General features: G+C 39.5%; 2 protein-coding genes across 4 annotated transcripts in view; both read left to right on the top strand.

The window, feature by feature from the left end:
* The window catches only part of cluha (clustered mitochondria (cluA/CLU1) homolog a), a 48,082-nt gene extending 41,137 nt beyond the window's left edge, over positions 1-6,945 (top strand). For 2 of the 3 annotated variants that reach the window (XM_057839506.1, XM_057839508.1), the window contains exons 20-27: positions 751-890; positions 1,191-1,271; positions 1,338-1,463; positions 1,584-1,705; positions 1,791-1,884; positions 1,957-2,091; positions 2,169-2,242; positions 5,282-6,945. In XM_057839506.1, coding sequence (XP_057695489.1) covers positions 751-890; positions 1,191-1,271; positions 1,338-1,463; positions 1,584-1,705; positions 1,791-1,884; positions 1,957-2,091; positions 2,169-2,242; positions 5,282-5,426 — 917 coding nt within the window. In that variant the 3' untranslated portion in view covers positions 5,427-6,945. The remainder of the gene's footprint in view (positions 1-750; positions 891-1,190; positions 1,272-1,337; positions 1,464-1,583; positions 1,706-1,790; positions 1,885-1,956; positions 2,092-2,168; positions 2,243-5,281) is intronic. The other variant, XM_057839507.1, reaches the window with a different exon arrangement.
* A 525-nt stretch (positions 6,946-7,470) lies between these two features.
* The window catches only part of pafah1b1a (platelet-activating factor acetylhydrolase 1b, regulatory subunit 1a), a 70,027-nt gene continuing 57,294 nt past the window's right edge, over positions 7,471-20,203 (top strand). Inside the window, exon 1 of the mRNA XM_057838216.1 lies at positions 7,471-7,664. The gene's annotated coding sequence lies outside the window, so the exon portion shown is untranslated. The remainder of the gene's footprint in view (positions 7,665-20,203) is intronic.

The following is a 20,203-nucleotide window of genomic DNA, read 5'->3' as shown; positions in this document are numbered from 1 at the left end:
TTAGAACATGTATTAGAGAACTAGATGCGAAATGACACTCTGCTGGCGTTGGCAAACAGCCACCATCTTAAAGCAGTAGACTTCTCTGGAAGGCTCTTTTGTGGCGAACCTAATAAACTTTTAATCTAAAATACTCCTAACTGGGCAAAATATTCAATTGAATCTGTCTTTAAATGATGAAACAGTTTTAAAACTTTGACATGTCAAAAGTAAACAGAAGGGAAATAATGGAATAACGGGAGCAATTTTGACAACTTTAACGGTTGATTTACAACATTAAATCAATTGAATGTAGTTTAAAGTTGCAGATGCAGTATGGGGACTTGAGTATTTTATTTACCATTTTGAACCGTAAACTTGATACTGACCTAGTAGTTTGGTTTAGCCTCAGAGGATTTTTGAACAATTATGGAACTAATGTACAAGACGTTAAAAGGGGGGGGGGGGGGCGTGATTGTCCATCAATAATCTATTTATAATCGAATCGGAGCCTCTGAATCATAATCGAATCGTTAGGTGCCCAAACATTCCCCCCTCTACTTTTTGTGACACATATACAGGTTCCAGAACATTTTAATCAACTAAAATTTTAACATATAAGTCACTACATTACCCAGGCAAATAGAAGTAAATAGTCTTCATATTGAAAATTGATCAAAACTCCAATATCAAATTCAAACAATGGTTTTGGTGGGTTGTTAGCAACCCTATCTTTTTTGTTATTTAAAATGAACCTTATTTGATTAATAGGATTTTTGAAGGAGGGGTGCGAGCTGATCAATGAGGCCCTCAACCTCTTCAACAATGTGTATGGAGCTATGCATGTGGAAATCTGTGCCTGCCTGCGCCTTTTGGCTCGCCTTAATTACATCATGGGGGACCATGCTGAGGTAAACACCGACAGTCGGATAAATCACAACTGGTACGCCCTAATTCACAGGCCACACGTTTCCGAGGATCCGTTCTAGTGTCTATTGAGGCAACAATCTGACAGCGCTAGATAGCTACATATTAGTGTTTTACTGATGTTACTGTACATATATTTAAAGACGTTTTAATGAGAAACCATGTAGAGCTGTCATTAGCTTACAAATGCAATTTCCAAAGGGTACAACACCTAAATCTGGACACGACAACCCTTTGTTGTCTTATTGATTTAATTTCTCTAATGAACATCTACTTGCCCACAGGCACTCAGCAACCAGCAAAAGGCTGTTTTGATGAGCGAAAGAGTTCTCGGCATCGAGCACCCCAACACAATTCAAGAATATGTAAGCGCTTTGAGTTGTTGTTTGTGTCAAAATTGTTTTATATCACGCTATTTATTTGTTCTCCAGATGCATTTGGCTTTGTACTGCTTTGCCAACGGACAGCTGTCCACGGCATTGAAGCTGCTATACCGAGCTCGATATCTTATGCTGCTGGTGTGCGGTGAGGACCATCCGGAGATGGCACTACTAGACGTGAGTTATAACTGTCAGTACATGTATACATGTTTTTGATTTCACAGGAGACAGTCGTCTGCTTGTTTTTACAAATACAAGACTATTGTAAGCAGTCAATGCAACTGTTATTGTTTTCAGAGCAACATCGGGTTGGTATTACACAGTGTGATGGAGTATGATTTATCTCTGAGATTTCTGGAGAGTGCTTTAGCAATCAACTCCAAGTACCATGGACCCCGGTCACTTAAAGTAGCGCTCAGGTATGGAATAAATACATCCCTTACACATCTGTACGCTTCCAAATATTGTTCAATGATGATGTTGTGTGAATATTTTCCCCCCCAGTCATCATCTTGTCGCAAGAGTTTACGAAAGCAAAGCGGAGTTCCGCTCAGCGCTACAGCATGAAAAGGAAGGCTACACTATTTACAAGAACCAGGTAAGGCACCATTTGGTTGCTTTTGCTGCAGGTCGTTACATCTGGATGGCTTCATATTGTTATTTTTCTCAGATGGGCGAGGCTCACGAGAAAACCAAGGAAAGCTCAGAGTACCTGAAGTGCCTCACCCAACAGGCTGTTGCTCTGCAGAGAACAATGAATGAGATTTACAAAAATGGCTCCAGCGCCAGCATCATGCCCCTCAAGGTGACCGCCCAGAAATGCTGTTTTTGTCTTGAGAACAAACATTAAACAGTGCTTTAAAATTTTCTTTTGTTGTTCAGTTCACTGCTCCCAGCATGGCCCACATTCTGGAACAACTCAACATCATCAATGGCATTATTTTTATCCCTCTAAGGTACATGCACGCCGTCAGGACAGTAAAGCTGTGCTTACTGGTACACATGTACTGTATCTTCAGAAAAAAATGTACTCTTGCGAGCTAGGAGAAAGGGTTATGTCCTTCGTTACTGTCTGTCAGTGGAATGGGCCGTCAGTCAACAGTGACCTCACCTACTACACTACTTAAAAGATTTTTTGTATAGTTTAAAAAGATCTAATACAGTGGACCATCGTGATACAAGCACAATCCATTCCACGACCAACCTAGTAAAGTGAATGTGCTCGTATCATGAATTGTTTTTTTTCTCCATTTAAAAAAAAAAAAAAAATCCAGTTAATGTGTGCAACACTTCACATGATCCCCCCCCGTTACCCATAAATAATTAAGGCATTTGTAAGGTTAAATAATCTGAAAATGAAATATATAAAAACAATTTTATTTATATACGAGCACTTACTGTGAGAGCTGAAGTCTCGCGGCGTAACAGAAGTGCGAGCCAGCCGAGCAGAGATAAAGAGGGCATGGGCAGCCATATACAATTATACATACACTGTAACATTAAAGGAAGCGATAGCTTAACATGAAGAAAACATTTTTGGTGTCACATGATTAATGTTTACTATGATTTGGATGCAGTTGGATACAAAATTCTATCACCACAGAAGATGAGAAATAGCGGCATGTGGGCAGATGTGGGATTCTGTCGATGATGTATGCCACCTAGTGGGACGCTGAAACATTTGAAAATTTTCTCTCATGAGGAGACTAAGGCTAGTTTCATACTACAGCTCTTAATGCATAAATCCGATTTTTTTTTGCCATGTTTTTTTGGCGTGCTCCTTCAGACTACCTTTGTCCATTGAGACCGTTGAAGTATCACGCATGTGCACTAGGCCTGAAGGATATTGGAGAAAAAAAATGCTGCGATTTTTTTTTGGGGGGGTTTGCGATATTATATTGCGATATTAAAAAATGTATATATATATATATATATTTTTTTTTTTTTAAGAAATTTTTACTAGATGACTTGAATAGCTCTTTGGAAAGACTTTGGAAGACTCATCATAACCACAGTGTACAGTATTCCATCGTTTTTCGCGGTTAATAGGGAGCGGAACCCACCGCGATAAGTGAAAACCGTGAAGTAGCCCCCCCCCCCCCATTTTTTGTGCGTGTTCAATGTATTTATTTTATTCAGATTTTACATTGGAAAAAAGATACATATATATGACGTTTTTTCACTCCCCCCACAAAGTATCATTTATAAATGTTTTTTCAAAAACGTAAGGTTTTGTAATTACTTGTAATTACTTCAAAATGTAAGAATTATGATGTTTTAAACATGTTACTGCCCCACCAAATTATTTTTAAACAAGAATAAAGTAGTAAGAAAATGCTTGGCTTTATTAAATGCTTCATAGTGAGTCTACTCAAACCCTCTCAGGCTGCTCACTTTGTTAAACAGTGATTGACACATGTGCAAACTTTTTCTATGATTGAATTTTTTTTTTTGATTTGAGTTTGTTTTTTTGTCTGAAGCTACGTATTTTTTGATTAAATAATAAAGACACAAATGTCCTAGCCAAAATGTGGCCCAAACGCAAAACAACATCAATGGAAAAAGTTGTTTCAATCATGAAAAATAATTTTCAAATTCTTTTTTTGTCTCAATTTTATTTTTGCAATCAAAAACATTTTTTTTTTTTTTTAAAATTGAAGTGACTTTTTTGGGATTAAAAATATATTCTGATTGAAGCAACTTTGTTTTTGATTGAAGCAACTATTTCATTATATAGGCATGCCTCATAAGGAAAGGAGATTGAGGGATAAAAATAGGAGTTGGATGAGGCTGCTAAAGGCAGTGGATATCTCATCAGATGGGTGAATAGCACACTTGGTACGAATAAGTTTGCAAGGATAGTCGGGTATAAAATACAATTATAAACACAATTTGTTATTTTTCTATAAGATTTTATGTCATTGCTTTATTAATTAGTAGGTGCTAGAGTTAAGTATGGATAATGATGAAATATTTTTGCGAAAACTGTGCTGTTGGTGGCTCAGTGACCATCTGATGTAGTTTGTTCTCAGATGAACAAGTTGAGGAAGGAAGTTTTGATGCAGAGGTTGAAGGAAGAAAAGAGGCAGACTGACTAAGCCACAGCCAGAAAGTGTTGATGACAGTGTTGATTTCTATTCACTGTTGACTTCCAGTTAAAGTATGTCACAGTCGCAGCCAATTATTATCTAAAGTTGGTTAAAACTGAAGTTATGTTGTTTTAAGGTGTATTAAATACTAAATACTCATGTGCCCCTTTTGATCTACGAGCACCCGCCCCTCCACCACTCTCTGCACGGCCCTGCTGAAACACAGTGTGGGTCGACAGAGCTCAATATTTTGTTGGGTTGTACAGTGTACCGGAACATATTTCCTCCACACCCTTCTCACCTTTTTAACCCCTGACCGATTTCATGCCTGAATAATGAAATATTGCTCATTCGGCGCACAGAATGAAAAACGAAAATTGTAAGGCTTATTCTTTTCTTTAATTTTTTTATGACTGGTCAAGCCCGCTTCGCGCTTAAAAGCAGAGTTCAAGCTAGGCGCTAATGCCTACATGGCTGCCGCCCTTCATGCCTGTTGCTCTTTGCTGTCGTAATTGCTGCATGAATTCCGATTTGGGAGTCTTGACAGTTCAGACCGCCAGGTACGTTCTGAAAAAATGTGGCCCAGATCGGATTTGAACCACAAACGAAAGTGACTCAGATCGGATTTGAAATGGTCCACTTCAATGCGACTTGTCCCATTCAGACTGTCAAGTTAATGCCTGACTCGAGTCGGAAAACACGAAAAAATCAGATTCGTGCATTAAGACCTGTAGTATGAACCTAGCCTAATTTCCTCACGTGACGATGTGTGTAGTGAGATGCTTGTAACATGAGGGTCCTCTGTATATGTGATCATGCACTTAAAATTACTTTAAACACTGCGATGATTTATTATTTTAGATACAATAAAAAAAGAGACAATTGACCTTGACCTTTGCCTTTTAGCCAAAAAGATCTGGAGAATCTGAAAGCTGAGGTGCAACGGCGACAGCAGCTACAGGAACCAGAGAAGAACGAGCAGCTGGAGAAGGTTGAACTGCCCAGAGAAGATAGCCCGCTGCAACTGGAGGACAAAATTCCCGTTGATTAATGTCCAAAAGCACTCGACTCACTTTTTTTTGCGTTGTGAAGGGTGAAGACAGTGTTATAAGTCTTGTCATCATGCCTGCCAACTCAGAAACGGAGTAAACTTTATCAGCGTTGAAATAGAAAATAATGATAATAACGTAAGTGGATAAACATTATGTGTCAAGGGTCCAGAGAACACATTGTATGATGTGTAGGACAAAGGAAAAGTGAGCAGGCAATTCCTACAAAGTAGGAGGGGGGGGAAGAAGTGAAACCATCTAATCCATGTAACATGCAGCATGAGGAAATCCTGCCGTGAGGTGTTAAGAAATCTGATGTATTGGAGCAAGAGATCCTAGTTTGTGGATTCAAGACCAAGGGTGACATTCTATACCAGAGCCTTATCTGTTGTATTAAAAGGCCTAGTTATTTCCCAACCTGCAGTGCTGTCAACCACAATCATGTTGCTTCCAAAAAGAGCCTTCAAGAGCCAAGGGCGTGTACCCCATATAAGACGGTCTACATTCTATTGTTCCATAAAATCAGATTTAAATAAATTTGACTGTGGGCCTGGCTTTGGATTTGTAAGAATGTACTGCTCATTTTCCACGCCCTTGATGGTTGTTAAATTGAGTCTTGTGTGCTGCCTGCACAGTTCCGCAAGCAAACAGTGAAATGTTGGACCGCTTTGCTGGATTTTTTTTAAAAGTGAAACATACACAGGAAAGCTACGATGAAATTTTAGACCTGTTAATTTAAGGTATTACTGTTTTATAGAAAATGTATAGAATGGGGCAAAATGCATAAATATATATCAAATTTAAACGCAATCTTGTTTCATGAAATATATCCATAAACCGTCCTCTTGAAAGATTCCGCCATATACTAACTGTTCAATCTTCTATTTTTACACATTAAGACTGCATGTATGTTTGTATGTGTGACTTTGTAAATCTGTGTAATCAAACAGGACCGCTCATAAGAGGTCTGATCTGAACATTGGCTTTCCAAATGTTTTATTTTTCTATGCATAGTTAGCATTTTGGATGGCTGGCGAAAAATTAACCTCTTATTTTTGGACAGGTGCTCAACTATGGTAACCGGTCCTTGTTGTTTGCGTGTACTTTTTCTTTCCTTATTCAAGATAGCACTACGCAGGAATATGACTGCACATTCTCCGCAGCAATGAAAATGGTTTAAAAAAAATAAAAATGAGGGGAGCGGGCTATCTTGATTGAGTTGTACAACTCCCCCTCGAAAAAGACTTGACAGTTTGAGCTTGTATAATGCAATGTAACTCTTCTGAGGCAATGTGTAACTTAATCGGCTATGTATCAGTGTTTGTGATTAAAGCGAGCAATATAGAGCTGGTGCTGCAAAATACATTTAGAAATGCAAATTTATGATGGAGTGACTGAAATACCTTAAAGGATGCAACAATGTGAGCAGTTACGTCAAAATGATTGCAATCATTTTCCTGCTTCTGATTGAAGTTTCGGGGCAGGTGAATATATTCTTCATAAAGGTGATTGATACATCTTCAAAGGTTTTTGTCTTGTTTCACTTGTTCCACGTGCCTTTGCTCTTGAGCACTAACAAAACATGTCCATAAGGGGGCACGCTAGCTCAGCATGATTAGAAGCTTGAAACTAATTCAATTTTGGACACATTGCTTGGGTTAAAAAAAAAAAAAATCACTGCGATATAAATGTATTGTGTAGCCCCTGCTGCAACATAAAAATAACTGACCAAAATTTTGAAGCCTATTTTATCGAGCAAAGTGAGATTAATATTTCTGGTAAATACAAATACAGTATGACTGCCGTGAGCTTCAACAACAATGTACAGCTAAAACATTGAGGAGAAACACAAGAACCATCGTTGAAGGCGTGAATCCTTGATTTAAAAAAAAATTTTTTTTTTAGATTAACTATTCGCATTCACAATGCGTTCATCAATAAAGTTAAAAGTTCCAAAAAATACATTGCACACTCCCAGAGGTTAGGTAGATATTTTCAAGCTTCCTGTCAAGGACGTGCGCGCTCCCGACTCTGCGTGAACGCGCCGAGCTCCGTGCGCGCCCCCGACACGAGGCGAATGCGGTAGCCTACGAAAAAACAAGCGAGCGGCGCCGGAGACACAAGAGGGGCGCAGTTTACCTTCTGCTAACAAGATCTCAATTTGGAGCGCACATTCACGCCCTTTCGGGTTGTGTTGCCGCCGGAGAGTGCTGTGGACATTCGCGGACAGAGATAATAGGGTGAGTTGTGCTAATCTACGAAGCCGGCCGAGGGTCGAAGGAATCTGGCGTTATGTGGGGAAAATGACGATGTGGCTGTAATTTGTGCACCTCCTTTTATGCCTCAAAATGGCGGCTAGGCCGCTTGGTCTGGAGCAGCAGGTAGCATGTCAGCACCGCACTTTATCCTCGTGTGGAAACATGCAAAATCGGCAATTATTGGAGTCTTCAACCCCAGTGACCAAGTTAAATTAAGCTAATTGGACTTGAATGCGCCGCGGCTCTCCCGTCTGCGTTAAGGTAGCGCGTTAACATTCGAGCTAACTTTCTGACTGGATCAGTGATAAGCTAATGAGGGGTAAGGTTCACATGAACCTAATTAGCTAGTATTTAGTGTATCTTTTGCGGATGTTTGGTTTCATAAACGGCATGCGTATGTGTGCTAACGACATGACAACATGTCACTGGGAGTCTGGGTTGGGCTGGAAGGTTACTGTTGCAGTTGGCGGCGACAGCAGCAGGCAGTCATGACGACAAGGATTTGAAGACGATTCGGTGCCGTATGACATCTACGTCATTGCCGCCGAATATAAATTTGACGCTTGGCCAGGCTCGATGTTTTTTGGAATATTTGTTAATTTTGTTCAGGCTGCTGATTAGCTTCGGTGCTAAGTCGGATGGTAGCACAGATGAGGAAGGGCGTCCAGTTATGTTCGCCCTTAACTCGTTGCCTGCCTTACAATGATAGACGACAAATTCATTTAAACTAGGAGGACTGACTGTGAATGCCCGTATTTCAGTGCCACTGACGGTGCTAGACGTCAAATCCATTTTTACTGAGGCGGCGGCGGCACAGCGATCATTCGCTGCCAGCCTCTCCCAGTCAAAATGGACTGGAAGTTTATCGCTGTCAATATCAGCCAATGAACTAAGGTTGCTTATATGTGGGGTAAACATGGAATTGGTGTTCGGATGTTCGAAAACGACACTGTTCTTTGCTGTCTCGCCGGTGGGCGTCGGGCTCAGTTGGAGCTCCCTCGTCATGTGTGGGAGGAAATCTGGGTGGAGCGCATGAGAGTCGATGATGGGCTTTTCTTGGAATTGCGTCTTCTCCTTATTCATCTTAGTTTCCCTTTCCGAATTTATTTAGTCATGCTCCGAAGATTTCTGCCTGCCAACGTGATTTCTATTTGGGCTATATGTTTTTACTAGGAGGGTGACAAAATATCGAAATGGTGATATATCGTGATACTTTGTCAGTGGCGCCTCCAGAAATTTTTCATTGGGGTGGCCAGATGGGGCCACTTAAAATCTTGGGGTGGCCATAACAAAAAGCCATAATGTCAGGTTTTCATTTGATTATTGCAGTAAAAAGGTCTGGGGAAAACTATCAGAAAGACTTAAGGACACTGCTACTGATATACTATGGTGTATTGTGTAATATTTGATGTTACTAATGATTTAATGTGCATAGTCCATAACTGTCCAGTCAACATTTTGAGTTCCACAACAATTCTGTTTTATTGTGTTATGTATATATTAGGCATAAGGTGTACATTTAACTAGGGCTGTCAAACGATTAAAATTTTTAATCGAGTTAATCACAGCTTAAAACTTAATTTATCGTAATTATTCGCAATTAATTGCAATTCAAACCATCTCTAAAATATGCCATATTTTTCTGTAAATTATTGTTGGAAAGGAAAGATAAGACAAGACGGATATATACATTCAACATACGTAAGTATTGTATTTGTTGATTATAACAATAAATCCACAGGATGGCATTAACATTATTAACATTCTTTCTGTGAAAGGGATCCACGGATAGAAAGACTTGTAATTCTTAAAGGATAAATGTGAGTTTGTATATTGTGACTAAATATTGCCATGTAGTCTATTTGTTGAGTTTTCAGTAAATGATACTGTAGCGACTTAACTGTTCTGCCCAAATGCATGATGGGAAGTGGTGCAACCATGACTGTGTGTGGTGGCTGCAAGTGCTATATCTTCTCTGCGTTGGGTACACTACAGGGTATTAAGAAAAAGATCAACTCCTGTCATTCTTCCCCACGTCGCTTCCCACAATATTTATAGTTGCTGTGGGAGCAATGACAAAGCTTTTGCCAATTTAAAATACGGCCCCAATGAATGCTTGTATCCACTCCACTCACTTGACACTAGAGGTGTGCAAAATTTCCGATTCTTAGATTATTCGCGATTCGGCCATGCAAGATTCGAGAACGATTCACAAACATCCAAATTCCGATTATTGAAATATGCCAAGTAAAGCGAAAGTACAACACACTCAGCGCGCCGCGCGGTCTTCGGGGCAGAACGGAGCGGGAGTAGCTAAACATCATGCTTCTCATTAACCGGCCCCTCGGGTAATGCCAACGCTCATCTCACGGCTCTAGCTCAACTCATGCCACGAGATAAAAAAACACAACCACATACCTGACTGCTGCCGAAAAGCTGCTACAAGTACAGCTAAGCTACATAATGTTACGGTAGATATCATTTATATAGGACTAGATGCAATATAGACTCGGTCGCGGTAGCAGCACATCTGCAAAAAGCTAGATGCGGGCGTTAGTAAACGGCCGCCATCTTAAAGCAGTAAACTTCCCTGCAATGCTGTTGTAGCGAACCTTCCAAGCAAACCTAATTAACTTTTTATCTAAAATACTCCTAAATCGGTAAAATATTGACTTGAATCTATCTTTAAAGTAGTTTTAAAACTTTCACATGTCAAAAGTAGACAAAAGGGAAATTATGGAATAACGGGAGCAATTTTAACAACTTTAACGGTTGATTCACAACATTAAATTGATTGAATGTAGTTTAAAGCTGCTGATACAGAATGGGGACTGGAGTTTTTTTATTTAATGTTATTTTTGTATATTTGTTTACTGCTATATGTTAACTTGATACTGAAATAGTAGTTTGGTTTAGCCTGAGAGTATTTTTGAACAATTTTGGAACTAATGTACAAAACTTTATTTAAAAAAAAAAAAAAAAAAAGGAGGGGGGTGCATCAATAATCGTTTTATAATCGAATCGGAGCCTCTGAATCGTAATCGAATCGTTAGGTGCCCAAAGATTCCCAGCTCTACTTGACACAGCCTCTTATCTCTGTATATAAGTAAAACGGCGCTATTGTAGGCTGTTTGCGGCAGTGCGTGAATGAGTCGTACCGCGAATGCGTTAGTTGCGATAAATATTTTCACGTGAATAATTTCCAAAAAATAATTACCACCCATTAACGCGATAAATTTGACAGCCCTTCATTTAACAAAACAAAATAAATGCATTCATTTGGGATGAAATGCATAACTGATGCTACAACAATCTAACGATAATACTGGCAAGCGAGGTGGCCAGTGGGGTGGCCAACCAATTTATAGGGGTGGCCACGGCCACCCCCTGGTGGCGCCACTGTACTTTGTATCCCAAAAGGTTATCGATATGCTCTTGCCAAGAATTGTTGGTTCCTTTTTTTTTTTTTTTTCTTTTTTTTTTTTTTAATAAACATTGACACCTTTTTAAAACGATATCTCAAGTTGCTACCAAAATCTTCCACCATAATAGTGTCTCCGTTAACTCTAAGGTGCCGTTTACATGGTGACTCTCCGAGAATTTGGACAATGTCGCAATTCCGCATGAAAACGATGTAGTATTCATGCCAGACCCTAGGGGGCAGTGCAGATTTACAGGGCGACAGAGAATGATGCACTTTGACCCCACCAAGCTCCCTCAGCCTGGAAAAAAATATGCCCGCCCACTCAAAGCAATGTCATTTTTCTTTTGTTCAAAAAGGCAAAAAAATTGAAACGTTCAACATATTTAATTAAAAAATATTATTAAAACAGTAAATTAAAGCCAACATTCCGCCATATTTGCTGTTTTTAATGTTTAGTAGCACCACTGCGCACGCCCAATGTGACGTGTACGAGTGCTGACGTACGGTGTCGTGCCGCAAGAGCCTTTGATATGCATGCTGAGGAAACCCCCACAACCGGATTCTTCCACTTTGGAGGCAGGATTTAGAATTTTTCGTCTTCACTTTCAGTCTTCGCTGACGCCATATGCATGCGAGGCGAGTCCGCTCCTCAGTCATTGCGTCTTTGTGTCGCAGAGTCGCCATGTAAACTGCCCCTAAGGCTGCCATTGACGGTGCTCAAAGCCCAATCCATTTAGACTGGGAACGTTCGTTCATTCGAAACCAGAGCATTCACAGTCATTCTGTCTGATTTTCAGGGCGTTTACAGGTTACTTGCTCTTCATTTTAGGGCATTAACAGGTTATTTTCTTTTGGGTTTGAGTCATTGCCTATTTATTTGGGTGATTCCCAGGTCATTTCCTGTTCTGTAACTCAAAATAAACAGGAAGTGACCCATAAAATACTCCAAAATCGACAGGAAGTAACTGAAAATCAACAGGTAAATGACTTTAAATGGCCCAAAATGACCTCATTGCCTGGCATTGGCTGCCACTGACGGCCATAGACGTATTCGTTCATTCGCTGCCATCCCTCCCACTTCAAACGGATTGAACGTCTACTAGTGATAAACTCATTCCAATTCACAGCAGAAGCTTGTTTTTCTGTTTTTTAGTTGTTTGTATCCTAGAATGATTCCCTGACCAATGTATCGATAATCATTGTATTGCCATATTGTCAGATCGTTATCTTGAGCTTTGTATCGCTAATCGTATCGTGAGGTACCAAAAGGTTCCAGCTCCTAGTTTTTACAGTCATTTGAGAACAGTGATTCCATTGGAAAATGCCTATTCAAACAAGTATTTGTCTCTATGAACTTTGAAGGTGAGATTTTGGAGGTACTTTGCTTAGAATGTGTCTGTCAGATTGTGTTTTAAATTCTACTGCAGTACTGATTCTCGAGACCAAGCTATAAGAATATATTGATATTGAATTTATTTGCCTTTACCAAAATGAACTGAAATGATTTATTAAACCCAGCCAATCCTAAAAGCAAAACAACCACACAAAAAACACGACAATTTCTATGCTACATGTGTTAATACTAAATAGTGTAAAATACAACAAAAAAGGGTGTGAGGGATAAGACTGGCTTTCTTCAAGGAATGAAGCTGAAGCATGATGTGAGTGATGTCATTTGGGTTGGAGCTCAACAAATTAGTTTTCTATTTGTGTGTTTGACAGTTTGCCCAATCCAGTAAATGGCAAGAAATCCATCCCTTATTTTTGTCATTTGACCCATGTTGCAGTCTATCTACAGTTCCCTCGGAACTCCATATAAAGCTTGACCAATTGATGGCTTGTAACTCAAAACTAGATTTGGCACCCTTAAATCAAGGTACCACAGTAGTTAAATCAACTGCATCTCTGCTGCTGGCAACCAAGATGTTCACTGTATTTTGCTTCAAGACATGATCATAGAAAAAGTATAGTAATTCATTTGTAAGCCATACTTGCATATCTAATCATCCATCACTTATCTGTACTGCTTATGTATGCAACATTAGTGAAATTAGATAAGTGAAGCTGTAACTTGCATAATGCATCAGCTCGTTGGCATGTGCAGCTAGAAGATATTTGGGAGTGAAAATTAAGTTGTTGGGGAACTCTTGTGTTTTGAACTTTTTTTAGTGACATGTTACTGTGTGTTTAGGGGCATCACAGTGGATGCCACTGTTACTTTCTCAAGAGTGTCCTGACTTTGTGTCACTGCTAGGAAATGAAGGCAGTCCAGATTCCAGATTTTTTAGATGGTTGCTTTTGAAAGGTAACAAAGAGTTTACTGTAGTTCTCTGCTAGGTCGTGCAGAGATTTCTACAAGGTTAACTCGGTGGTGTTTGTCCAATGCCAAGTTTTAAGGATTGTGATGTAAAGCAACAAATATGTACTACATCGGGTGTGGCTCAGTTCAGTTGTGACTTGGTGGTCGGCTGCTTCTTCTTAAAGTGACAGAGGATGTTTTCTTGTTCATCCGAAAGAGAAGCCTGAATCAGGAAATTAAATGACACCCTCTTGAGCACTCTGCGCCATTTCTAGGATAGTCCTTGTGTCTTCACAAAGACAACTAAATCAATAGCAGGAAGAACAAGCAAATTTATGGACGCACCTCAACTGCAGCACCCACCCCCCCCAATCACTCCATTCTCACCTTTTGAGGCCAGCCAATTCAGCTGATTTATTTGAAATTATAGTATTTTTTTAATGCTCTCAATACAAATATGCGTAGTTTAATGTACAACAACGTGCGCAGATGTCGGTGTCGATCTTTTACCAACTCGACAGGCAATATTTCAAGTATCATCTTAACCTTAACGGTCATCAAGGTATAAAGGCATCAGCTAAATGTGGATGTTGAGCCCACTATGATGAGGAGCGTTGGCAGTGACTATCCTGCCACTTCTTCCAGTTAAAATGAAGTAGACGTCAATCACTGTCAATGGCAGTGAATGAGTTGGCTGTGATGACACATGCTGGATAGTATGAAGTTTGTTACTAGATTAAGTAACAGTGCATGCATGTAACACAAAAATCTCTTGTTAATTCTGCTTCTGAAATCAAAATGGTTGTATTACACCTGCACGATTTTGGCCAAAATAATGATAATGAACAATTCGACCACTATAGGATTATAATTTTTTTTTACATATTTTTGGCAAAAGCGCCGGTGGTTGTCTTTGCATGAAGTCACAAACATGCTGGAAAGCAGTGAAGACTTTACGAACAGTTAGCGGGCGAAATATCCGATATACCTTTACAAATACTTAAAAGCCTGACTGGAGGGGGCTTAAATTGTGTACTGGAGTCAAACTCAATGTAGTTCAATTCAAAGCTCTACAATTATTTTGTTTCAAGGAAATTTGGGCCTATTTCTTCTGCAACACAAAGCCGTGAACATGCTGAAAGTGGATTGTAAGCAATTTTTTTCCTTTTTAATAATAATCTTTTCTAAAGTTACTAGAATTGACAACATCAGCCTCACAAACCTTGTCCTGTATTGGCAGGAATCCAGGTTTTTATTAGCGTGTCTGGTGTTCTGTCAGATTAGCGTACTTTTGTCATAGTAGCCTACCCATGATAATACTGTTTTTGCTTACATTAAATGTTGCTCAAAGTGCTTTGTAACGGTGTTCCTCAACCTTTTTGCGCTAAGGATCGGTCCAATATGGGTCTATTTTTTTCCATGGACTGCCAATCTGAGGCAGAACATTACACTAAATATGAGATAACACGGCGGGGCTAAAAACGAACCTTAAGTTCAAGGAAAATGTAAATCACCATCCGCTGAAGCAACCTTTTTTAACCCTTTAACACCTAAGCCTATTTTGGCCGAATTTGCATGCATTTGATGTTGCCTTTATATTTCAAAGAAAAAATTGTTCACAATGGCCAAGTTGGGTCCCTTTTTTCAGGACACCTTGAACTTCATGTCCAAACTGTTGTTTTCTTCACTGACCAATTATAATCCACATTTTGGACCAAAAAAGACAAAAAAAATCCAAAATATTTTTTCAAAATTTGTAATGTTGGTGTCCCATTGACAACCAAACATGCTCGAACAACCGTTTTGAAGCTTGATAATATTTATTCAACTTGTTAGGCTAAACATTCAATAGAAAAAAAATAAGATTGAATAGTTTTATGTTTGACTATTCAACACAAACAGCGGGTATGGTCATAGGTGTTTTTGGCCTTTACACATACTATGGTCAATACAGGTTATATACTGTGCAAAATAGTGAGGAAAAAAAATTATATTATCCAACACAAAAAGGGTTTGGAGGATATCTCTTTGTGAAGTTAGGTATTATACCCATCACCTTATCTAAAGTATACGTACATGCAATCAAGCTTCTCGAACGCACATCTATATAAAAATTAAAAAGATTCATAGTGAAGAAGAAAAAAAAAATATAACATTGAAATTGTATTTTCAAAACTATTTACAAGTAGTTCAGTTCAATTCAATTTTTGACCCGATAGTTTTTTTTTTTTTTTTTTGTGCACTCAATAAAGTTGGTTTTCGAACAGGTCACTGAGCTGCGTCACATACAACGTCACACGGCCTACTCTTCTGCCGTTTGAGCCCTGCTGTCACTTCTACTCTCCGAGACGCCGACTAATCAGAGGAAAACAACGACAAATACAGCTCATCCTATTCCTTGAGTTGATGAAAAAATGTATTAGCTTGCGCTAAAATTAGTTTTCGATTCATTCTGCACGTTTCAAAGTCGCTCGCGCAATCCAACCGGTGTTCATGCCTCCTTTTCCTTAGTTGGCGCCTAGCTCGGCAATTTATTAAAAGTGTTCACATTCGGTTCGTCCGTCTTGACATCACAACGGATCTTGGGATATATAGTCTTTTGTGCTGCTTTCAGTTTTGAAAAAGGACAAGAAATGATGGAAATATGGAGATAGATACATGGTACATGCAGCGTTTTAATGCATATTTGAGTGCAATAAAACTATAAAATTCAAATGGCATTATCTCCCGTTTTTCTTGGTCGATTGACTTCAAATAAAAACTGGTGTGGACATCAACTTCCGTACTTTCAAATGAGACCAACCAGCGGCGCGTGGGCGACGTAATTACAGTGTGACGAAGCTTCAAAGACGACATACGTAAACGCGTCGCTGCCGACACGTTCGGTGTTAAAGGGTTAAACAGCGGCCTCTCCTAAAACTTGACTGCAAATATCCTAAGGTGCTGGCATAATAAGTTCTCCAATCATGAAAGGTTTCTTGGCTTTAGCAATACGGTTCACCACAAGGTATGATACTTTCAGTGAATCCGCTTTTGTTGCCTCATTTGCTAGCTTTTAGCTACATATTATTCAGAATGGGTTTGGTTGTAGGCTCCTCCTATGGCTCAGCAGGTGGCTTTTTCCCCGTAAAAAAGCTGTCTAAAGACGACATCGCCCGCAGCACACAGCCAATAGCAGCTAATGTTACTGTTTACATTTACTGACGCTGGGCTGCGATAGGTGTGCAAACACCCCAGTAATGGCGGCCAACCAAGAGATGGTGTCTTACACAAACCTGTACTTGGATTAGTCAATAGAGTAGACTGGCACATTTCATTAACAAATGATTTATTATTTCTCTGCGGCCAGGTATCAAATGCGCCACGGACTGGTACCGGTCCCCGGCCCGGTGGTTGGGGATCACTGCTTTATTTTACGTATAATGCTTAATAGATTTAGTACTGCATTACTAACCCTATGTGGAGTACACTGGACTCCATTTGATATTGTGGCTGCCACCTATTTCCGAATTAAAATAGATTCATGGAACATTTACAGTATGTTGTCATATTAAATATGATGTATACTTAATATGTGGTCACTAAACAATTGAATCTATAAATTAAGTGTAAGTCTTACGAAACACTCTGAGAGACATACGGGTCTGCCAATATGACAGATTTCCTGATCGCCTGCATCTTTTTGGTCTTCACAGTCCCTTTCGATGGAAATTTGGGGCGGAGGGGGAATTGTCAGGCCCCCAAACAATCAATCACACGGCAAGAGTGAACCATGTGCCTCGCTAAATCCTCCTACAAAGATGAAAAAAAAAAAATTAAACTATATGTAAAATACAGTGGTCCTCGCCAAACGCAACCATGATGCAACGTGAGTAATGTAAACAATGGCGTCACAAAAGATTCTCCTGTACTGAGCCTCAGACCATGTCTCTACACGTAGCAGGGTATTTGGCAAAAAGAACTTTTTCTGCGGTTTGACCCATCATCCACACACACATTTAAATGAGGGTTCTTGAAAACTGCGCCGAGAATGAAGATGTGCGAATTCTGCGTTTGCGACGCCATCATTTTGACGCTGATAGCCAAAGATTTAACTGGAAACGTCCTTGACTGCAACAAACTTTGTCCCTACGTCACATATGAGACCAATGTTACATTTTTTTTTTTTTTTTCCTACGAACGTGCTGGTGTGGACGTAATTATTTCTTCCTGACGTATTAAGGCAGGGTCCTTGGTTTTAAAAAACCCTGATGTATACATGACCTCAAGTCTCCATAATTGCTTAAGTTTTATAAGACAGCATGCATGTGTATTTGTGCTGAAATTTTTGGTTCCATTTTTAAATTGTTCATATTTTATTTAAAAGTTTCACATTGTTTGTTGGGTTGTTTCTGACCATTTCATTTTGCCACAATAAAGTCTGTGCTGTGGTTGTGACCCTGAATCAAATCAGATTTGTTGGAAAACATCCAGAAAGCCCAGGCATGCTGTAATCAACACTCTATGGGAGGTAAGCTGTCATTTGGACTGGTGTCAGATGCTGACATCACTGCTCAATAGTGAACTGTCAGCTACGTCAGTGGCTCTCTGTGGAGCAGGTCCACATGTTCAAGTGTCAGTAATGCTAATTGATAAGTGAACACAGTCTATATTTGTAACTTTATAACATCAATAGAACAGCCTGCCAACCACTGAAATAAAGTCTACTGACTTGTGGTTCGTCGCTTTTAATTGAAGAAATGTATGGATATTGCAGATTTCTAAATACTGGTCCTTCTCAAAAAAATAGCATATTGTGATAAAGTTAATTATTTTCTGTAATGTACTGATAAACATTACTTCCATATATTTTAGAATCATCACACTCAACGGAAGTAGTTCAAGCTTTTTATGGTTTTAATATTGATGATTTTGGCAAAAAAGTCAAGAAAAATCAAAAATCCCTATCCCAAAAAATCACCATATCATGAAAAGGTACTCTAAAGAAGCTACTAACCTAATCATCTGAATCAACGAGTTAACTCAAAACCCCTGCGAAAGATTCCTTAGGCTTTTAAAAACTCCCAGCCTGGTTCATTCCTCAAAACCACAATCATGGGCAAGACTGCCGACCTGACTGGTGTCCAGAAAGCCATCATTGACACCCTCAAGCAAGAGGTTAAGATACAGAAAGAAATTTCTGAGCGAATAGGCTGTTCCCAGAGTGCTGTATCAAGGCACCTCAGTGGGAAGTCTGTGGGAAGGAAAAAGTGTGGCAGGAAACGCTGCACAACCAGAAGAGGTGACCGCACCCTGAGAAAGATTGTGGAGAAGGGCCGATTCCAGACCTTGGGGGACCTGCAGAAACAGTGCACTGAGTCTGGAGTAGAAACATCCAGAGCCACCGTGCACAGGCGTGTGCTGGAAATGGGCTACAGGTTCCTCATTCCCCAGGTCAAGCCACTTTTGAACCTGAAACAGCAGCAGAAGCGCCTGACCTGGGCTACAGAGAAGCAGCACTGGACTGTTGCTCAGTGGTCCAAAGTACTTTTTTCAGATGAAAGCAAATTTTGCATGTCATTCGGAAATCAAGGTGCCAGAGTTTGGAAGACTGTGGAGAAGGAAATCCCAAAATGCCTGAAGTCCAGTGTCAAGTACCCACAGTCAGTGATGGTCTGGGGTGCAATGTCAGATGCTGGTGTTGGTCTACTGTGTTTTATCAAGGGCAGGGTCGATGCAGCTAGTTATCAGAAGATTTTGGAGCACTTCACGCTTCTATCTGCTAAAAAACTTTATGGAGATGAAGATTTCATTTTTTAGCACGACCTGGCACCTGCTCACAGTGCCAAAACCAATGGTAAATGGTTTACTGATCATGGCATTACTGTGCACAATTGGCCTGCCAACTCTCCTGACCTGAACCCCATAGAGAATCTGTGGAATATTGTGAAGAGGAAGTTGAGAGACACCAGACCCAACACTGTGGATGAGCTTAAGGCCGCTATCGAAGCATCCTGGGCCTCCGTAACACCTCAGCAGTGCCACAGGCTTATTGCCTCCATGCCACGCCGCATTGAAGCAGTCATTTCTGCCAACCAAGTATTGAGTGTATAGTTGATGTAAATAATTGAAGGTTGACTTTTTTTGTATTAAAAAATCCTTTTTTGTATTGGTCGGATGAAATATGCTAATTTTTTGAGCTAGGGGTTTTTGCTTTTGCTTGCCTTTTTTGCCAAAATCATCAATATTAAAACAACAAAAGACTTGAACTAGTTGTTTGTACACAACAAGTTGTGTGTAATGACTAGGCATGTGCCGGTATGATATTTTCACGGTACGATAACCGTGAGCAAAAATACCGTGGTTTCACGGTATCACGGTATTGCAATTATAGCTCCAAAATTTTGAGATGTATGGGTTTAAAAAAAAAAAAAAAAAAAAAAATTCCATTGAACAGGATTTTTTTTCAAAACATATTTGCAAATTGGAACATGAATATAATGTGAAAATAAATAAACAAAAAATAACATATTTTATATAAAATTAAAATAAATAGAACCTAGACTATACCCACAGCCACAGCTCAAGTTGCTCAATATTAGAGTAAGAAAATATTTGCTATAAAGAGTAAAAAGACTTCTAAATAAAATTAAAAATATATACTGTATGACTTTTTTTGAGGGGGGAAGCTCAAGTGAAGTTTCGCCATTTTCAGCCACTTTGTCAACTCTAGTCTACATGATGCCATGCCTTTGTGTTAAAAAGAACAAAGAATTCATAAGTTAATAAGTTAGTTAAAAATGTATAAGTTAGTTTTAT

This window comes from Corythoichthys intestinalis, chromosome 6 (assembly GCF_030265065.1).
Source record: "Corythoichthys intestinalis isolate RoL2023-P3 chromosome 6, ASM3026506v1, whole genome shotgun sequence".
NCBI lineage: Eukaryota > Metazoa > Chordata > Actinopteri > Syngnathiformes > Syngnathidae > Corythoichthys > Corythoichthys intestinalis.
This window is presented reverse-complemented; position numbering and strand designations above follow the sequence as displayed.